This window comes from Charadrius vociferus, unplaced genomic scaffold, assembly GCF_000708025.1.
Source record: "Charadrius vociferus isolate BGI_N301 unplaced genomic scaffold, ASM70802v2 scaffold553, whole genome shotgun sequence".
NCBI lineage: Eukaryota > Metazoa > Chordata > Aves > Charadriiformes > Charadriidae > Charadrius > Charadrius vociferus.
This window is the reverse complement of record NW_009647688.1, coordinates 1701500-1722709: the sequence shown is the minus strand read 5'-3', so window position 1 is coordinate 1722709 and position 21210 is coordinate 1701500. Positions and strand designations below refer to the sequence as shown.

The 21210-nt window shown below is 50.1% G+C and overlaps 1 protein-coding gene across 1 annotated transcript in view; it reads left to right on the top strand.

The window, feature by feature from the left end:
* The window catches only part of KCTD15 (potassium channel tetramerization domain containing 15), a 37810-nt gene extending 16878 nt beyond the window's left edge, over nt 1–20932 (top strand). The window contains exons 3-5 of the mRNA XM_009881383.1: nt 6756–6900; nt 14594–14899; nt 20450–20932. Coding sequence (XP_009879685.1) covers nt 6756–6900; nt 14594–14899; nt 20450–20605 — 607 coding nt within the window. The 3' untranslated portion in view covers nt 20606–20932. The remainder of the gene's footprint in view (nt 1–6755; nt 6901–14593; nt 14900–20449) is intronic.
* The last annotated feature ends 278 nt before the right edge of the window (nt 20933–21210 follow it).

Sequence of the window (21210 nt, the reverse complement as noted above, 5' to 3'; positions counted from 1 at the left end):
TATAGACTAGCTCTGATCTATTGCAAAAATAGATATTCTAGCCTGAACAGCAAAATATGAAGTATTAAATCTAGGTAATAGATCCTGCAGTTCCTTCAGGTGCTTAATAGTTAATGAGTGTAATATCCTTCAAAAGCACTGCAAAGTGAGCATATGGCTCAAAAAACTCCTATGGCATTCCAGGGTCAGCGCTGGAAGGCAGGAGCGGGAGGTTATAGGAATCGGAGATGGATCAACCTGTTACCTTGTGAGTTACCTTCTCTGTCCCTCTGCTGAGATCAGCCGTACTACTTGGTGCCCTTTTCTTGTTAAAAATTGAGAGGCAGTTTGGGGCGATGGGCTTTAGTATCTCCATTTGCTTTTCATGGGTCAGTTTTGTCCTTGACTGTCTGTGGTCGCTCACTTGTGCCATCAGGACTGAAGGGTCGGGGCTGAGCGGTGCCTCTGTGGGTCCAGGCAGTGCCCGTAGGACGCTGGTGTCCAAGGCCGCCCTGCTGAAACGCGGGTGCTCCCACCGGTCTCGTGGGAGTGGTGGGAGAAGGAGTCGGTGGTGGGGGTGGCTCGAGCACGCATGGAGCGAACACTGCAGGCTTCATGTCTGCACTCCATTTGGGGCTGGAAGGTACCTGACCTGGGCTTGCTTACGCCAGAAACCACCTTCGGGGCACCTCGCTGTGTCTTCAGGCACATGAACTGCTCCCAAAGCTGTGTGGCGGATTGGACTTCATAGTTTGCAGCGCAGCACTTTATACCCCCAGTTTAGGACTCAGACTCTCCCCCACGTGCATTTTTCCCCATCACTGTACAAATCAAAGATTTAAAAGATGCTTCCAACAAAATTCTCCCCGGCTCAAACACCCTCTGAGCCAAGTGTATGCCTGAAGCGATCCGAGGAGGTCAAGATGTTATCTGTCTTCGGATAGAATGGAAACGGTAAGGGCGAAGCCCGCAGTGTTTCTGCACCGTCCTGCGGCCGGGCCAACTGCGCTCAGGCCCGCGCTGGAGCCGGTGCCTCTCCTTAGCGCTGTTCCCCCGTAATGGGAAAAGGGCTTAAAATCACCCGTCGGCTAACAGGGTGTGAAGGTACGGTATAACCATACAACAGGCTTTTGTTTATGGACTTTCACGTTAATTATAGCAGAAGTTTTAAATTGAGGCAGATCAGAAAACCTACTGCAGCCCGACACAACCTTTAGCCACGTTCCTGGCTGTGCAGGGCATGAGGGAGCATGTGTCCTGGCAGACAACGTTTTCACGTCTCTCCCTCATAACTACCGTGGGGCCAGAAGGCAGAAGACGCTCGGTTGCTGCTCGGCCGGGTTATCCCTGTCCTCCTCTGGCCAGCTCTGCCTGCTTTTCGGATGGGTCGGGGTTTTTACCGTACCCCCCCGGGGAAAGCATCTGCAGGTGCTTTATCCGTTACAGTTTGCTTCGCCGGGAACTTGTGCGCAAACCCAGTCAGTGTTACAGTAAGAATAAGGGAAATACGGAAACCAGTACTGCAAAGATGCCCGCCCCAGCCCCTGCGGCGCTGGCTGGGATGTAGCCAGGTTGGGTAGGGTGCTGCTGCCCCGGCGGCTTCCCGCTGTCCTTCCCCAGCGCTTACCTCCTTGTGCTGGGACCAGTCGCCGACCTGTCGCAGTCACAGCCACGCGGGCAGCGGTGCCGAGCACAGCGTGAGGCGCTCTGGTCTCTCAAGCACCTCTGCTCCAATTCACAGCATTTTTTCTCTTCCAAGCAGATAACAGTATCTACGCTACCCACCTTGAGCAAATATTTAAGAGATAAGCAGCACTGTTTGCGCTCGGAAGCAAGGATGGACTCTGCTCGTACACCTGGGACGCTTTGCTAACGTGTCCCGCAGGGCAGTTTGAGGTCATGCCCGGTGTCCCGGCTCTAAACAGCCCTCTTCCTCCTCTCCACGGCATTTCCCACAGCTGCCGCCTCCTCCAGCTCCACGGCAAGGCCCGACAGCCCAGAACAACTGCTGGGCGCCGTGTAAAACGCAGGGTGAGCTGCAGAGCTCGCGGGGGCTTTGCCGCATGGCTGTGCTGAGCGGGGCCGGAGGGTGCCCGGAGGGGCGGCAGGTATGGCCGCGGGCACCGAGTGGATGGAGCACAGACCCGCACGTTTGCGGGACTCGCGGACAGGCGTTTCTCTCCTCTTCCCCTCTCCTCCCACAAAATGAGGAAAGAGACACATTTTAATGACAGCTTGCTGAAATGTGCGCTCCCTGCTGATTTGACATTGGGCAGAAAAAGTGTCTACAGAATCAATTTTTAATAACTGTAAACAACTAAATTATGAATGACAAAAATATCACTGAACAGTTAAATATTAATCATGTAATTACTTAAATTAATACTTTTAGTGCGATGTTGTGATAGAGAGTTTCCCTTGCGCGGTGTCGCTGCGCAGGCTGGGCGGGCGCGCGGGGGGACGGGACCACAGCAGCCCCCCGGCAGCGGGGCTCGGGAGTGGGGCGCTCTGCCGGTGCTTGCCACAGCCCCAGCTGCTGGCTGTCCCACGGGTCCCACCGTACTGCGTGCTCCTCTTAAAGCCTCTGGAACTGGATTTATTAAGAAAGAACTTCAGGTTCCTGTTCAAAAAGAGAGCTGTCAAGAAAACGGCTAAACTGCTTCAAAGGAAGCAAACTCCCACCCCAAAAACTCTCCTGTCCCCACGTGCGGTTAAACCCGCAGTGGTGGGGTGTGATGTGCAGAGCCGTGGCTGGGCTCTGCGGTGGTCTCGGGGAGATGGAGGGTGCTGCAGCAGGAGCTGGGGTGTGAAAAGCCCTGGCTGTTTCTAAGAAGGAGGTGGGTGAGTTTGTGAAAGAGGTGGTGGTGTGCCGCGAGGTTGGGGGCTGCAGTCACTGCCTGGCGGGCTCTCCCCGTGCCGCCACCTCGACAGGCGCTGCAGGGACCTTGCGTGGTGGGAATTTGGTTGCAAGTGTCACGGGGGGTGTGGGTGTCAGCAGCCGTCTGTAGGTACTTGCACGCAGCACGCAGCTTCCTCCCCTGCCCAAGAAACTAAGAAAAGAATTTACTGGCGCTCTTGTCCTTGTGGGTTGGCTGGCTGCATTGTTTGTTTTTAATCTAATAAAAGGAGATCTTAATATCATAGTAAAATCGGTACAAAGCTAGAAACTCGCCCCTTGGCGTTTTGGCGAAACATTATTGAAAATGTAAAAGCCTTTAGCAGAAACAACAGAAGCACAAAGAAATTGTAGAAATAGGATCAACAGGTTGTGTTCTGGGTGTTGGGAGGAGCCGGGAGAGAGCATCCAGCCAGGGCTGGAGGTGCCGGTGAGACCCGCTAAGCTGGAGGCCTGAGGGCAGCCCCGTTGTGGCTCTGCTCCATAGGGACGTGACGCAGCGGTGGCCGGGAGCAGGAGCCCTGCGAGGGTCGGGGTGGGCAGCACCGCGGAGCAGTGGCCGGGCGGTAAGGGAGAGCGCGTTGCTGGGAGGGCAGGAGTGACGGAGAAGGAGAAATGGCCGTCTGGGAAGATGGTGTGAGCATGGCGGGACCTATTTTTAAATTAGAAAGTGAAGCATCTCTTGCATAAGGTGGGAATGATGAAGAAGCGTTCATTGCTGAGACTCACGCATCGCTGTAGGATCGAAGTGCGGCTCTTTCTGCCTCATCACTGTTTTCTGGTGCCTTCCACCTCATCACAGACATCACTGGAAGCACCGTTCCCGCCTGCCCTAAGCAAGTGTGTCCTGAAAACGCCATTACCCAACTTGTCCACCAGTACCATACCAGGCACCATGACCACTTTTAAAACCCACCATTTTTGGGGTGACTGCTGCCCAACCTGAGAGCTGCAGTGACTCCCCATGACTTTAACTCGCATCCCATGGCAGAGCACTGGAGGGAGCAGCTTCCTGAGGCCACCAACCGGACTGGGACCCAGTTTCTGATTGAACATCAACAAGTTTGCACAGTGCAAAACCATTTCCATCCCCTGGTACTCGCTGACTTGCCGGCTCTCTGACAGCCTGTGTGCTTTTTGCTTCCACGCTTCTGCATGCGGCATTTCCTTCTGGCCACCTGAGACCCACCCACTGAGCACATCGGGTCCCGGTGGGGCTTGTGGAGCTGCCCCTGGTCACCGTGCTCTTTTCCATGGCTTCACACATGGCGAGTAACCCCCTCCGGCGAATTTTCCTTTGGAAGCTGCCATTTGAGTTCCCTTTGTGCTCTCATGGCGTTGCATTTTCTGGTGGACTTTCTACATGTGTGGTTCATAGCGGTGAGAAAGGAGAAGCAGGAGCGCTTTCCGCACGCAGCGTTACAACACGCTGCAGTGAAGTTGGTTCTTGAAACATAGCAGCCCCCTAAAACGTCAAATAAATCCTTAAACTATTCATCACTCTGTTTTTGGGGTGGCAGTTAAGTCTTTCAACACTCTGCAAGTTTCTTTCCCCAGCAGTAATTTCGCTGGTGAAGAAATACAGCTCAGGGCACTCCACAAAGGCCTCAAAATTCATGTTTTGTTTTCATTACCAAAAAAATGCTCCACTACATTAAAGAGCGGCCCATTAAAATTTTGTACCCTGTCTTCCCTGCGCCCTGTCGTTGTTGGCAAACCTTCCCCATGCGCACGGCGGAGCCCAAGAGCAGCCGTCGCGCTGCTTCTGCAGACTTCACACAGAAAGGGCAGCAACGGGGAGGAGGTTTACGCCGCAGCCCAGCGTGGTTTGGTGTAAGATCGCAAAACTTCCAATAGCCACGCACGTTCACTCAAGCGATGTACCGTACTGGACCTTCAGCTGCTCTGTCGGTGCTTCCGCTGCTTTCGGTCTAACCCAGCACAGCACACCGGCTCATGTGCATGTCTAAGGAAATAAATTAACTGTCTGGTTCCTGGAATAAAATTTAACACGGTACAAAGCAATATATTTAACCGTCTCAGGCAGATAGCCCTAAAATAACAACGAAAAAGAAAATAATGAATCACTGGAGGCTTGCTGAACTTTGGGATTATAGAAATTAAATGTTGCAGCATGAACTGGATGGTGTTTTCTGATACCATTGAAAAGCTTGAGGTTGAAGAAAAACAGTAAACGTATTATAATTAGGGTTTAGGGGAGCGTTTGGTTATTCTTATAAGTCACTACGACTGGCTGAATGCAGGCACGGGCACGAGAGCGGGCAGGAAAACCTGGAGCTTGCTTACGAGGGCAGAAGGGTTTTCAGCTGAATTCAGTGGGGGCTCGCTAAGTCCAGTTTTATTTAATATCTCTGCAGTTAATTTAGAAATAAACGGCACGTTAATTAAATTTGCAACTAAATTAGCAAGTTAGACGATCAGGCCGAGGCGTAGCTGTGGAGAGCGCATCTCCCCACGTTGCCTGAACCCGCAACCCCGAGCAAGCGGTGCGGGGCGCAGCCGGCAACACCGGCACCGGTGGGGACCGATCCTGCCCCTTCCATCGCCCTCCCCGGCCGGGCTGTGGTCTCATGCGTCCGCAGCCCTCGCTGCCGGGCCGGAAAGCATGGGGTGGGACGGTGATGCTGGAAGGAGGGACACAGCGAGGCTGCAGCGGTGGCGTTCGCCAGCAGTGCTGGCCGTGGCCTCTGGCAGGGTTTGGTGAGCTCGTTGTCCGTGGCAGGGGAAAGCCCTGCCCTGGTCACAGCGAGGAACACCGGGGGGACGCAGAGCCGAGTCAGAGGGATGGCTCGACCGTGAAATCCAGCGGGCTGCGGTGTAGTCTCTCTGGGAAATGGAGGAGTCCTCACTGGCAGGGTTATTTAAGACTCGACTTTGAAACACGAGACACTCTGCAGTTGGGAACAATGCTGCACTGTCAGAGAGATGGACTCAATTACTTAATAGGTCCTTGCTGTCTGTCTCCTGCGATTTTCCTTTCAAGAACATATATTCAGCTGGGTTATTTCTCATGGGAAGACAAAGCGTTGTGAGAGAAGCCAGGCGTTGGGAGGGGAGAGGCGGGAGGAACAGCAGCCGGGCAGATGCCTGCATTGCTCTCTGCAGAGCGTGCTCCTCAGGACGTGGAGAAAGCTGCAGTGATGTGGCTGATGTGGTCTTTTGGCCCAGTAACCAGCTGATCCCCCGCTCTTGTAGGTCTCCCTTCCTTTTCCTTGCTCATGAAAGATTTGCCACGTTGCTTTCTTCTGCCAGACCCTGATCCCCAGGACTGCTGGTGCTGGGACGGTGGTCCCTCAGGCAGCGCTGCAGATGCTGCACGGGCCATTGGTTGCTGTTTTTTCCAAAACCAGCGTTGGTTTCCCACTTACCCAGCACTGACAGGTCCATGCAGCTCATCTCGACGTACGGGCAGCCGCTCCTCTAGCATGGAAAGGCTTTGATGGTGTTTGAGCAACACAACAGCCAAGCTGGAGGAAAAGCTCATGGCCGGGAACCCACCTCCATGTAACTGTTGGGTTCTCTGATAGCAGGACGGGGCGGACAGGGACGTGTAATAGAGATGCGTCTTCTCACCAAAATTGCTCTGCCAGCTGTGGGGCGAGCATTTCACAGGCCCTTTCCTTGTCGGGGTCATGGGTGCAATTCTGTCAGTGCTGGCGTGTGCGCACGCGTGTCGTGGGTGCACACACATGTCAAAGGCATCTGCCCTTGTGCACTTGTTTGCCACCAAATTAAGATAGTGCGTTACCTTATGCATGTTAAATTGATGCACCTAAATCCGGCTGAATGTTCTTAAGCCCTGAGGGTGTAATGAGATTTTGTCTCTTTTGCCCATTTCTTTTTCTTTTCTTTTTTTCAGAATAAGTCGTCTGTTTAATGGCACGGAGCCTATTGTCTTGGACAGTTTAAAACAACATTATTTCATTGATCGAGATGGTGAAATTTTCAGGTATATATTAAGCTTCCTAAGGACATCTAAGCTACTGCTCCCAGATGACTTTAAGGTAAGGAAAGCTATAGTCTGCAATCCATTTTTTTCCTCCCATTCTGTCATTTGTTTTGGTGCAGGTTGGTTTGTGTGCTTGGCCTAAACACGCTTAACTAGATGTTGCTGCTTATTGTTAGGGGTTTTAGTACTTGTGTATTACACCAGGGATGCTATTATTTAATAAATGGACCAATGGTTGTCATGGATACCATAAAAAGTTAAACGATGACGCTTACGGCTAAATCAGTTTTTCTAAACTAATTGTATTTTCTCACATTTTTAGCTTATTTATCAGGGTATAACAACAATTAAGAAGCAACATCAGCATTTAGCACTTTCCAGGGTTTAATGCTCAGAATCCAAAAGAAATGTTTCAAATTTGATGCGTGGAGGACTTAAATTGTATTAATCTTTTCTGGTTGGTGTAAAACAGAAACACCCTTAAACAAGCCCATGAGGATTTGTTTTAGATACCACCGGTGCAGATCCTGTGATTTCAGGAAGTAATCTTTTACGCAGTTTAGGAATGTCAGAGTATTCTTGGGAGATGGAACTCGCTGAGGGCTTTTTAAGGAGCAATACATGTTTTCTGTGAAATAATGGCACTGGTTGTTGCTTTGCAAATCCTGATTGTTTAAACGCTCTCCTCCTAGTCTTGTTTATTTGGCTTTGCGCTTACGAAACTTGCAACATTGTCATCCCTATGTATGAAAATTAGAAGACAAAAGTGTCCAAACTGTAGATGACAAGATTCAACAAAAGCACTAACTCCAAGATGAAATGATGAATAAATTGGGATGGCAATGGGGATCTGCTCAGAGTTAGAGGACGCGGCGCGTTGGAGCATGGGGAGGCAAGTTCCCGCGCTGCGCAGTATGGTTTCGCTGTGCGTGTTGGATTAGGTAGGCGAGATGATTTGGCCAGTCAGTAGTGAGTCAGTCCAGATCTGTGGTTGCTGTGGCGGCTTTAGCTTTGGAGTGCAGCTGAACCTCATGCTGCAAACCGCTCCGCAGTGATTCTTGCCCAAGTTTCGGCTATCATCGTATCTGACCTCGGCACGGGAGCGTTTGCAGTTCATGCTGAGCAGAGGCGCAGTGCAGTGGCAGCGCATGTCAGTCCCAAGGCAGGGAGAAGGTTTGGCATTCACGGGCGGTTTCGGAGCTGCAGCCCAGCAGGGCTGACCTGAGCATTGGCCTTTCTGGGGAGCGGCGGGCAGGTCGAGGACGCTGGCCTGCGGGTCGGGGTGCTGTGAAGCAGGGCGAGACCAGAGCACTGAGAGGTGGATGTAAGAAAAGCTTTTTTTACAGAGAAATTAGTGAAAACGCACAGGTAGGAGTGAATCCCATAGTCACAGACTGGCAGGGGTTGGAGGGGACCTTCGGAGATCATCTGTCAACCCCCCTGCCAGAGCAGGGCCACCCAGAGCAGGTTGGGTTCACCTAAACCAAGTGGGTTTTGAGTGTCTCCAGAGGAGACTCCACCGCCTCTCTGGGCAGCCTGAGCCAGTGCTCTGGCACCCGCACGGGAAAGAAGTTTTTCCTTATGAAGCTGAAGACCAGAGCAGTTCTGTGGACTGTAAGGGGGTGGCTGGAGCAGCAGTACAGGTGAAATGCCAGAGCGATGCTTTAGTGGCAGCATTTTGGACAGTCTGGTGGGGCAGGAAGGCGTGAGAAGCGCGGGTAGAAGAGATGTAGTTGGAGCTGATCATGGCCTCGACCGGCATCCAGATTTCAGAGGTGCTGTGAAACAAAACCAGCAGGATTTGGTAAGAGCCTGGAGGTGAGAGTGCCGGTGGATGCCAAGGACTTGTCTGCGCAGCGAGCCACTGGCAGGGGGGGGAGAGACTCGGGAGAGCCGGCGCGGTGCCCGGGCTCGGTCCGTTGTTCCAGACCATCTCTTTGCATAGGGTTAACTGTATTTTATTTAGTTCCTCCCTGGGAGAGCTTTAGAGCAAACCCCAGGCTAATGAGGGCTCAAGAACAAAGCAAAGTATTGCTAGGTAGGGAGTAACTAAATAAAAATGCATAGAAGAATGCGCTGCAAAGCTATATTAAAACTGCATTGTAAATGGATTTGACTTCACAGAAATCGTGTAATTTTACCAGCATGATTAAAGTGACAGAAGACAATAATCAAAGGCAGCAAATGGAATCACTCGGTGTTTCTAAATGCAAAACTCTATTTAAGGTATAAAACCTGACAGGTTTTCCAGTGAGACTTGCATTAAATGTTCTTTATGTCAAACAAAGCATTATCAAGTGTTTTGAATATTTATTAGGTTTTACCCCTTAATTTAATCAAGCAGTTTATTAGCCTCAAGGTTTAGCCAAGTTGCTTTTCAACTTGAATTGCTGCTCAGATGGTTATTTTGGAAAGTTTGGAATGTTACTACCGCACCAGCGTTATTGTGTTTGCTGTTTAAGTGTTGTTTTCAGACTAAGTTAACACTGAAATGCAGAGAAAGTGGGGTATGTGTTCCTAGGCTAGTGATTCTTTATTATCAAGTCTGACTGGTGTGTTTACAGTGAATTTTAATTACACTTCCAACTACTAATAAGCCAGAACTTGAAAGTGTTTAGTATCTGACAGGTCTCCCTGCTGAAAGCAACACTCTAATAGTTCATATAATTTTCCTGGGTTTGGGGGATTTTAAGCCACATGAAGTACGCTGAGAAATTACCGTGAGTTGTTTGGCTCGGTTCTCCTTCGCAGGCAGCCTGTGCTGAGCGAGGTGATGGCGAGCAGCTCGGCGCTGCTCACGCTCCCTCTCCCTGCACCGGGGTAGTCCGTCTGGTTGGGGGTTAGGGTTAGGGTTAGGGTTAGGGGGTTGGGGGACGGCTGGCACGGGCGCTGCCCCTCCTCTGCAGCCCAAATATTCTCGGCCGTGATCCCCCCCTGCCATCAGAGCTGCTTCCCCAGGACAGCTGTGATCAGCATCTGTCCCCTTCACTGCCGGTACTGAACTTCACGCAAGACCAGGACCTGTTGTACCGACTTATTTGAGACTCACCCACCGCTTAAAGATCTTCAAACAAAACCAGACATAGGCAATGTGTATAGTATTAGTCCACCTTAGGGAGGGGAGGAGCACAAGTGCACAGGACATCTGAGTTTTGTATGGATTATAGAGGTCACCTGTAGCACTGGAACCGCAAGGTGGGAGTGCTAATTTATTAATAGCATTTTAAAATTAGAGCATCCAATTTTAAGTGCTTTCGAAAGGACTTTAGCAAACAGCTCAGTTGTCTTAGAGGTGAGCAACTTTCTCTCGTAGCCACGTGTCAGATCTGCACAGCACTAAAAGATAAAAGAAACGTGGAGTCAGGATGACAGTTTGCTGTTTCACGTAAACAGTAACGAGTGAAAAATGGGCAGACAGAGCCATTTCAGCCTGTTCGGGAGTCAATGGTAGGTACAACAACAACAACGGACCTCTGTAGTACTGAGACAACAGCATCAGGTTCACAGGAGACACGGTTTCAGGGTTTTTGCTGGCTGTCTCTGTCTGTAGTCAGCAGATCTGGCACTGGGGTCAAAACAGCAGCACAGCTGGCCTTGCAGTCACACTCGCCGTCTCCTCCCCAGGAAGATGTCACCCTCATCAGAGGTGACTGCAGAACTTGGCCAACATGAAATCCACCAGAAAAAAACCTTTTTGTGAAAGGCAAAAAGCTGCATCTTCGAAAGATCTGTTTACCTTTCCCATGAGATCTAAATGTTGTCCAGAAGTTGTAGATGGAGAAGGGCTGTGTGTGTCCCGGCTGCCTATCTGCTCCCTGTCCCAGGTGACCTGACACGACTTCCCCACCGCTTCCTACAGCAGCCACAAGAAGTTGAGGGCTTAGGGTGGCTCATGGTAGTTCATGAAGGCTTTTTGTGCTGCTTTACAGCCAAATCAGAGGCGGGAGTGTCCATGCCCCCTTTCAGTCTCCCTTCCAGAGAGGGTGCAGTCTCTGTACGCGTTTCTCAGCGCACGCCGGGGTCGGCGGCTGTGCCCGGCTCCTCGGGGGCTGTTCCAACGCAGCAGTGTGCACTTTGCCACTGCACTCGGGAGTTAACGCCCCGGTGCTGCTCCTGTGCCCCGTCCAGTGCCACGTGCCTCTTCTGGAGAGGTCTGGGAAGAGTCGTATCTGCATTTGCCTTTGGTAACCGACCAAAATGAGCAGCACAGAAATGTTTTCTTGCAGCTCCCAGTGGCGCCTCCCTGGCGAGGGCCCTCGTGAGTCAAATTCTTCTACTTGACATTTCACGTTAAACTTTTGCAAGTCATCAGTGTAGGATTTTTATACCTACAGTGCAAGGGTGGAAATACCTATGTCAGTATTACGTGAGCATCCTGTGTAGACAACGCAGAGCTGGGCATCGCTTCCCGCTGGGTCGCAGCCACACAGTACTCTGAACGGTGTATAAAACCTGAACGCAAAGGTTGTGTACTTGGCGGCGTGTCGCGTCCATCACCCTGCCCAAGCACAGGCTTTAGCGAGCTGGACCCCCACGCCACGAGCGTTCCTGGTTTTGCAAAATTCTCTTCCCTCCCTGAATACATTGCCAAATTCTGTAGCGGTGCCCAAGTCCCTCGGTGCAGAAACGCCGCGTTTCTCGCGCAGGAGCCGGGGCAGGGCGGGTGGTGGGGCAGGCTGGGCTGGGGCAGCCGGCAGCGTGCGCAGTCACGGAACGTGTCCCTTCCCAGCACTGTCACTGGCAGACAGCCGTGAATTTCCTCTTGCTGTTCCTAGCAGAAGACACTTTTTTATCCCCTCTGCTTGTTACAGCATAAAAAATTCCCGTTATTGCCGGTGCCTGATAACAGGCGGATGCCCAGACTCCCCAACGCCGCACGTGTGTGTTGCCTCTTTGCACCAGAACGCCTCAGATTCCCCACTGATTCCCCACAAACCCCTTCCTCGGGGTGCAAAACCCTTTCCAGCATATTTGTGCTCAACCCAAATGTGGAGTGGACAAGGAGAAGAGAGTCTTATTTTAAAAACTAACCCAAGCACCTTGGCATGACTCAGGCAGTTTATGACTGGGTGCATCCCCCTGCGAACGTGATGCTCCAGTACAGCTCTGGTTTCCACAGGGACTGAAGCATGGCCCAGTCATTCTGGGAACAGCAGTGGAAGAGCTGTTCCCTCTGAAAACTGGTTGTCTTATCACAAAATGATATCAGAAGATATAATATATCTTGTTTATTTAGGACAACTGATGGTTAGCAGGAGTCACTGAAGAGTTGCATCGACACAGTAGGCTAATAGCTGGCGGGGGGAGAGGTAGAGGTGGTGGGACCCCAGTTTTGTTTGCTTTACTGTTTTGGCCCGGGCATGCTGGACCATTGAACTCCTGTGATACAGGATACTGTCAGCCTCGTCCACAGCCCAGTGAAATTAGTCAAAGAGACTCTCGTGAACGGGATGGGCTTTGTATCCAGCCTCAGGAGCACTGTACCTCTCTGCTTCTGGAATGGACTGGTTTTTATATGGCTGTACCATCTCTTCTGGGTTTTACTGTTGAGTTTTCTTGGCACATATTCAGTTGGTTGACCTTACAAATAATATGTTATTTTATAGCAACGAGGAACACAGATATTCTAAAACTGTTTTTTCAGGACCTATTGAAAACAGCGGGAGACTTTCCATCGCCTTGAGTAAGCGCTGGATGCTCCTCTTCACTCTGCAGCATTACACTACATTTTGCCTTAGCACTGCATGGTTTCCTTGGCTCCCAAGAGATATGTGGGACCAGTAGGTGCCCAGTGAACGTTTGATATCCCCCTGCACACACCTCTGTAAGACCCGCAGTTAAGTGGTACGCTGTGTTGCTTCAGCGTACCGCACGAGGAAAATTTCAGAAAGTCCAGGGCAGGGGTTGTTTTTTAATTTAGGCCACTGATCCCCATAGGTTTAAACCAATCCCTCGTGCTCGGTAACCAGGGAGCTTTGCTGGTGCACAGGGAAAAGCAGTAGTGGTTCAGGAGAGTGCTGATTTTGGGGAGGGGGAAAAATACCTTCCATCAGGGGACGCAGCTGCTTCTTTAATCTTCCTGTTGGTTTTCATCTTCCCTCTCCTTCCAGTGAGTGTGTTTGTTGCCCTCATTTCTTCCCACTTGCTCTTATCACTCTTTTCTCTCTTTCTACGGTCCTTTTCTCCTCCCTTAGTGGTGCGCATATTGTCCAGGCCTTAACAGACATCAAAGAGATGTAAGGGATCGGATGTCCCTTTTGTGATGTGATAACCTTGCGGTGTCACTGTGAATATTCATGTGTCTGCAGGCTGCCGGCAGCCCTGGGGTGAAGGAGCACCTCCTCACTACCGGCGGTGGGTCTGTGGTGCCAAATTTGAGCACAGCTAACTGCTTTGGTTCAGTAATATCCTGCAGCAGCAGATTTTACAGGTTAATTCCAGCCGCCATGAAGAGTTGCACGTTTTTGTGTGGCATGTTCGTTGGCCTTTGATTCCCCCTTTTCCCTCAGTCCCGGAGCAGCAGTGCTGCTGTTATTTTTCATGTAATTTTGGTGCCCATTTCTTGATTAGTTCTTGTCATGCCCTTCTTTCCAGCCTAAATGATTCCAGTTGCTTCATTCTCATGATTTTTCATTCCGTTTCATTGCAGTGGTGGAGAACTGGCCTTTATGTCCAGGTGTTGACCTACAGCCCACTCCACAAAAGTCACGTAGGGTACCTGTGGTGCAGCGTTTCTGTTTGCAAACGGGCGTAAGAGCCAAGAAAACAAAGGGCAGGTCTTTCTTTGGAACGAGGAGCTGGTGCTGTGCTCTCGTTGCTCCTCTTCCCTTCGGGGGGCTGAAGGAGGTGGTGGGGCTGGCGGAAGCAAACCGTCCCTGGTGCTTCCCCTCTCCTGGCGCGGTCTGAGGGGCTGCCGGCACCCTTTGCCTCAGCATACTCCCGTGTATTGAAGCTGAGGTGGGAAGATCTGTTGGAAATCTGATGAAAAGTTATTAATGAGGATGTGCAGAAGACATCTCAGTCAATGCACTGGGAACGGGATCAAATTGGGAATTTCAGTTGCCCAAAGCTCAAGTGAGGTGGTGGACAAATTGTTGGCAAGAACTGTTTCTTTTAAGTTATTGGAGCGTACATCTGAGCTCCTGCCCAGTGGGAGGGTCACTATCTCCGTATAATTTACTGGGCTCCAAAGTACACTTTAAATACATGAATAATCATGAAACGCAGGGAGCAGCTGGGCTGCTGCAGCTGAATTTCAGAGTCAGCAGACAGGTGAGAAGTGAAGCTGAACTGACATCTCTGTCTCGTAACATGTGTGCGAGAGGTGCCAGCGAAGCCCGAGATCTGCTGTTGTAAGATCAGAAGCGAATAGCTGAGGCCAAGAGTGAAGATTAGGGCTCAGGACATCTTCTCTTACATCAGAGGGCTTTGCTTATTGCAACCAGTTATTTTGATTTCTTAATCCAAAAGTAAAGCCTTCTGGCATTGAGCTTGTGGGATAATAAATGAAAGAATAACTCAGTGCAGTGGGAACTCCACGGTCAGCTCAAATAGATTCAGCACTAACACGGTGTGGTTTTCCGTGTAGGTGTAAGACGAAGACAAAGTATGTGGATACCTGTTGCCCTTGCGCTCTTGCTGACAATACATACGCCTAAGTAGGTCAAACAGGAACAATACTCATTTTTAAAAGAGAACTATAAGCATTTCTAGTTTCTCTCTCTCCCTCTCTGTTTTTTTTTTCCCAGGACTTTAATCTTTTATATGAAGAAGCAAAGTATTACCAGCTGCAGCCAATGATTAAGGAACTTGAGCGATGGAAACAAGAGAAAGAACAAAGGAAACATTTCCAGCCTTGTGACTGCTTGGTCGTAAGAGTGACTCCAGATCTGGGGGAGAGAATTGCGTTGAGCGGGGAGAAAGCTTTAATAGAAGAGATCTTCCCGGAGACCGGGGACGTCATGTGCAACTCCGTAAACGCAGGCTGGAACCAGGACCCTACCCACGTTATTAGGTTTCCTTTGAACGGATACTGCCGGTTGAATTCAGTGCAGGTAATGGCCTTTCGGTGCTGGCTCATCTACTTGCTGGGGTGTTTTTTTATTATTTCTTGTTCAATTATATGCAAATTATTTGCTTCTGCCCAATTACTTTCAGTGCTTATACTGCAAGGAGACATTTTCTGCCTGGTGAGATCACAGTCTTTCAGGTTTTCCTAAGTCTAAGCAGAAAAATAGATTTAGATTTTGTGTATGTTAGTGCCATGCTGGTCTCATAATGGTGTTATACTGATAAATGCTAATTTTTTCATCAATGTATAGCCTGCAGCAGGTTTTTTTTCCTCCAAAGTGCCCCCAGGAAGAAAGAGAGAGTTCCAAAAACTACAAAAAAAAATCTCCACACCATTTTATAGAAAATGCAACAATGTGTAAATGCATAATTTATGTCTCACTCATAATTAAATGATGGTGCCTGCGGGATGGACTTAAAAAAATTGATCTCTGCACTTTTTTTTTTTTTCAAAAGGATGTTCTATAAAAATTGCCCAGAGTATTTTAAACAAAATGTATTTCATTTTATACTCAGAGTTTTGACATTAGGTTTAAAATTAAACATATGAAACAAAAGAAGATAACTGGACAGATAGGTGGATGGCAGCGGAAATAAATATGTGGCTTGTGTTTAGGCAGCAGCCTTATGGGCAAGAAATGCCATTTCACAAGGGAGCACCGCCACCGCGGCCAAAGCTTTGGTGTTGTAGCTGTCCTTGGGCTGCGGAGAAGGAACGCTGTTGATGATGCTGTTAACTTGTGCCTTAATTAACACGGGCTAAACAGAGCTCCTGGTTTTTGCTTGTACGCCTTTAAAATACGCTGCAAAGAACAGTTGTGTTATGGGGAGTGGAATCAGCCTCTAGGGGAGTATTTCCAAAGTTACCGTCCCCTGCGGACGGGCGGTGGGTGCAGCCGTGAACTGGGCTGTGGGCAGTGCCTTAGTGGTCTCCATGAACTCCGCTGTGGGCAAAGGGGAGCAGAAGAGCTGTCCCGGGGGAGCGGCTGGGGAGGGCTGGCTTCCCTCTGGCCTCACTACACAGCAGGCTGAGGCACCCTCCGTCGCCCAGGCTGCCTGCTGAGAACATTTTCGGGAGACCTGGAGTTCCCAGGACATGTAAAGGTGGATGGGGTTGTTTTAACCACCTGCCCTCCCTGGGGCAGCCCTCCCTGGTGCCCCCCGCACGAACAGACGCTTTTGTCTGGAACCACTCCAAACCCAGCGGTTTTTGGTCCAGGACTCCCAAGTGTTTTATTTGGTTGAACTTTAAGAGTCCGATGCCTGTGATTGATTTTGCACGGTCCTTAGCAATTCCACATTTGGCAGGGTTTGGAGCGGGCTGCCCCGCAGACAGAAGGCTGGAGGAGGGTTTGCTGGCAGCTGGATCGGTGTGGGACTGGGGGCTGTGCCGGGGGAGAGGGGAGCAGCTGCAGTTTAGCTAAGGTGAGCGGACGGGGGGGTGTTGGTCTCTCAGCCACGCTGCCCATGCCATACGCTTAGATGCATGCGAGAAATTAGAATAGCCGAAAGAACAAGGGTTTGCTGCGAGCCGCTCACGGGCACAGCACGGCAAGCAGTCGAAGCGCGGGGCGCCCACTCAGCTTGGCGCTCGGCTCGGTTTTACCCAAAGTGGCGTCCTGGTAGGAAACGCGTGCTTGTAGTAAAAGCAGAATGCTAATTAATGTTATTATTTGAATGTGTTTTGAATTCAGTCAAAATTCAGACAGAATCAAAGAGTCTCTTCACAAGTTCATGTTGTGAAAAAAAAAAAATCTGTCAAAGAGTCTACAATCTAAATAATATTATTAAATTACATCATTTTACTAAATTACGTCATTTTACTATATAATTAATAGAAAGTGTTTTCAAACACTTGCTGGAAAATGATGCATTTCTAAGACCAAAGGCTGATGAAATCAGCGGGTAATTATCGTTGGCTCTGATGGACTCTGGTCAGCGCGTGGGCGCTGCCCGTCCCCTTCCCAGCGTTTTTTGGCAAAACAATATTAAGTCAGAAGTTGGAAGTACAGTGGAGTAAGTGCGGAGACGTAAGGGAGAAGGGTTCGAAGGGGTAGTGGCTGGAAGAGCAGAGTTCTTTCCAAAGGGTCTCAACGAGTGCGGCGGTAAGCGCGCCTGCTCTTTGCCCAGATGCCCCGCTCCCGCGGCCCTGCGCCCTGCCCAGTGTGTTAGGTGGCACAGGGGCAATGTTTATAAATTCTTTGCATCTTTGGAAAATATTTTCATTGAATGTTCTGTGTCAAGAACTGTGCGTGTAAACCAAAGAATGTCAAGACTGAGTAGGCAGTGGCAGCCAAAACAATACAGTAGCTCTTAATTTAATGCCCATTTGTAATTACGTATACGTATAGAGGTTTTTTAAGGCTGACACTGTTTTTTCAGCTCCTCACAACAGGTTCTGGTGAGGTACGTGAACCTACCTTAGAAAATTCTGTGGTGCTTGTAATGTTGAACATCAACTCTTCATAGTTAAGGCTGTATTTGTTAATATTCTGCAAGATTTAAACAAAATGCAATAAGTGAAAGTATGATGTTTCTATTTGGAAAACCTTCCAACAAAATCTAGGGTCTGTATGTGCTCAGAATAGTGGAAGACAGAGTATATTAAATCCTAGCACAAATCCTCCCTTTAATATTGTGTGTGTCTCCCTGTACGGAGGGGAATCACAGCTGATACTCATTTACTTTTTGGCATATTCTCTTTGGAGATTTACAGGAAAGTAGCTCTGATTTGAGTCAGAAGCGCTTACTGTTTTCCCTCTGTCTGTGTCGTGCCTTCAGAAGGTGATGCGCATAGACCCACGTTCTCTAAATGGCATTTCAGTCTGTTGGTGTTCACCGCACCGGTCGGGCTCGTGCAGGCACCGGCGCCGGCGAACCAGTGCTCAGCACACACGGGAGCCGCCTTTCGGAGCCCTTCTCCATAGACCCCAGCTCAGCCTCATCCGAGTTACACTTAGAACTCTACAATATTTAAACATTCTCTGCATTGTTTACAGGATTTGGCCTGTTTTGTTTATTGCTGAGAAAACTGATGATACCGAGGGTTTTAGCACTGGATTGTAGCCTGCAGCCTGCTCCTTCGAGCGCGTAGGTAGCAAAAATGAATGGCTTTGTTCTGCGTGCGGTGCTCTGAGGTGTAATGTCTGCCCGGGCTGTGTGTTCGCAGAGAGCCGGCTCGGGAAAGAGGAGTCCTCTGTTAAGCTGCAGCCGTCCATAGCTTGGTCCGAGGCAAGCCAAGGGCACCCCTGCTTGGGTTGTCTTGCAAGCAAATTGGTTGGAAAAAGTTTTTAGCGGGGATTCTTGAAGCCACGTCTCTCTCTGCGAAATCTTACCTGTCGATCCCCGGTTCGGCTGTCCAGTTAAATGGAAGAAGCCTCCGTTCCCGGGGCTGGGGCGGCTCCGAGGTGTTCATGGTGCCGGGTGTAGGAACCGGGACGCCCAGAGCAGTCGGCACACGCTCCCGCCTCTGAAGCAGCAGCCTGGTGATGTCTTAGTCCTCCTCCCTCCCAGACTCCTGCCTTCCTCTGAGAGGAAGAGGTGTTAGTGTCTGCAGCCCGTTTCTGTCCTACAGCCCAGACAAATAACAGACTTGTAAGCTTTCTCTCTCTCGCTCTTAACATATATTTTGAGAACCTCCCGCCCCTTTTTATCATTTTTCTTCCATGCACTGGGGTGCTTTTTCAGTCTTTCAGTTCTACAACTTTCTTATGGTATGAAGTATATAAAAATCAGGGCAAAAGTCAGTGAGATTTGGCGGATGCACCTTTCAGAGAGCGCCCGTCCCCGTGTCCCGGCCAGGCAGCGCTCCTCGGGCGAGCTGTTTTCAGCAGGTTCTGCGTGGCTGTGGCAAAGCTGTGCTGCGGCAGCGCCGTCCTTCCCTGCGCCGGTCCTCAGCAGCCGGGGTAGCCAGTACGGAGTTCTACTTACCAGCAGAAACCCAAGATGTGGATTAAAGCACAGAGGGGCGACACAGACTACCCCAAAGGAGGGTCCCCACGGATTAAAAGCAGCACACGCTGCCGTGCTTTGCACCGCACTGCCGTACCGCCTGGGACACGGATGGCCTTTTGAAACCAGTTACTCTTAATAAAGGCTCCAAACTGATGTTTCTGGAGAAAGCAAGGCCAACATCCAGTCGGAAAGAAAAGGTGCACTACAGAAGGCACCGTGGCTTCCCCTGGGGGGGTGTGCAGCTCTCCAACACGCTCAGCGTGGGCATCGGAACACAAGACTTTGAAGTGCCACGGCAGTAGATACAACTGCTGAAGCGCTTCATGGCGCTAGTGAAACAAACAAAACCAAAAAAAAGAAAAAACCCAAATGCTTTCTATAACATAACCCTGTGGAAGCATACGAGTTGACCCCATCTGAAGTTGGGTGTGTTCCTTAGACACTTCTCCGGGCTGAGCGAGCAGGTGTGTAACTGGCTCAGCCCTGCGGTGGGTGGCAGACGGCTGTCGGATGGGGATGTTGGTGTTACCGAGTTCATGGGGTTTAGTACCTCACCAGGTTCGCTTCCCTGTGCTGTGGCGGTGGGAGCGGTACTGTGGGCGAGACTGTTAGGGGACAGGGCTGCTCCCCTCGGTGGCAGTTATCGATGGAGAAGAACACAGGAGCCCTTTCTCCAGGCAGGGAGGGAGCACGGCATCGCCGCCAGTGGATCCGGCAGTGCAGAGCTGCCACAGGTGGGTCTGCCCTCCGCTCTCACCCAACGCCGAGAAAAGCCTGTGTGCGTCCTGCTCTGCTGGGACGCCGTATATCAACACGCCCGTGTGAAAACACGGCCCCTGTCGTATTGCCAAGATCAGTATATCCTCGGGTAAAGTGCTGTGTGACAGTCTCAGAAATTAAAGTTGCCTCTGGGTTCCTTCAATTCATGCATCTAAATTGTACCAACTTTTCTTCAGAAGGAGGCAAAGAAAATACATATTTGGGCAATACAAATTAACCTCTTTCGGGGGCCAGAACGGTCCCTTCTTGTCCATGTCTTGGCTCCGCAGCCCGTCCCCGCCGTGCTTTGCTGAACGCAGTGCTCCCTTCCAGCGGGGGAAAGTCACGGCTGCGATTTTCATGAAGATCTGGTGGAAGTGTCACTCAGACTCCTAATACATTTTCATCAGCCAAGGAAGAGCTGAGAAATGTTTTCAGTCCCTTTCTGCAGAACCCTTCGTATTGCTAATGAATAATGGACACTTTTTATTATGACTTAAACCCGATGTTGCTTTCTATGAGCAGTAAGAGAGAGCATCAATATCACTGCAGTCCAGTATTTTACTATATAATGTACTAAGCTGCTCTGCAGAGTGCTTATTTGTTTGATTAATTTTTGTTTTCTACAGAGGTTTGCTGAGAGCGAGACTTTAATCACAGTGTAGTCATTTAAGAATAAGTTATAGAATTATAGCTGAATAATATTCATTCAACGAGGACTCGAAAGACTAAATCCATCATTTAGATCCGGTGCTCCTCAATGCTTTTATCACTAAAATTTGCTAAATATTAATCTGTTTTTTTTTCTCCCCACATTGCAGGTGCTCGAAAGATTATTTCAGAAGGGGTTTAACGTGGCAGCTTCGTGCGGCGGTGGGGTGGATTCCTCTCAGTTCAGCGAATACGTGCTGTGTCGCGAAGACAGACGACCACAGCCCACCCCAACGATCAGAATAAAACAGGAGCCCCTGGACTAGACCCTGCCCGTACTCCTTTGTAACCGTAGAAGTGTTTAATAGTCCCTTATGTGAAACACTAAGGATTTGCAAAACAGTATTAGCAAACAGATTTTGACTTTATGTTGCCAACTAGTGGTATTCTGAAACTACCTGTCACATCGCCAGCCATGAAATGCATTCGAAAAACCAGTTGTCCGTTTTTCACGCTGAAATTCCTGAGCGTGCTCCGGGCGCCGGCCCCGCTGGGAACGTACCTGGGGCCGACCAGCCGTGGTGGTGAAAAAGGCGAACCTCCGAAGCCCCTGACCCCGGACGGGCCTTCTGCAGCCAGACCGATGACAGCAATGTGAGCAGCTCAGCAGAAGGGGCTCTGGCGGCGTTTCCAGCGCCACCCCGATGCTGTGACGCGTGGAAGTGGGCGCCTCCGAGAGGAAGATGGTACACTAAAAACTGCACTGAGTATCTTCCCTGACTGCCGCACCTCCTGCATATCAGACGTGCTTTACACCGCTGTACACGACGTTACACTCCCGTGATTGTACTCGCTCACGCTAGCAAATGGCTTATTTTTATACAACATTTCCAACTGAAATATCTCTCTGCGGACAGAATCCAGAATCAGA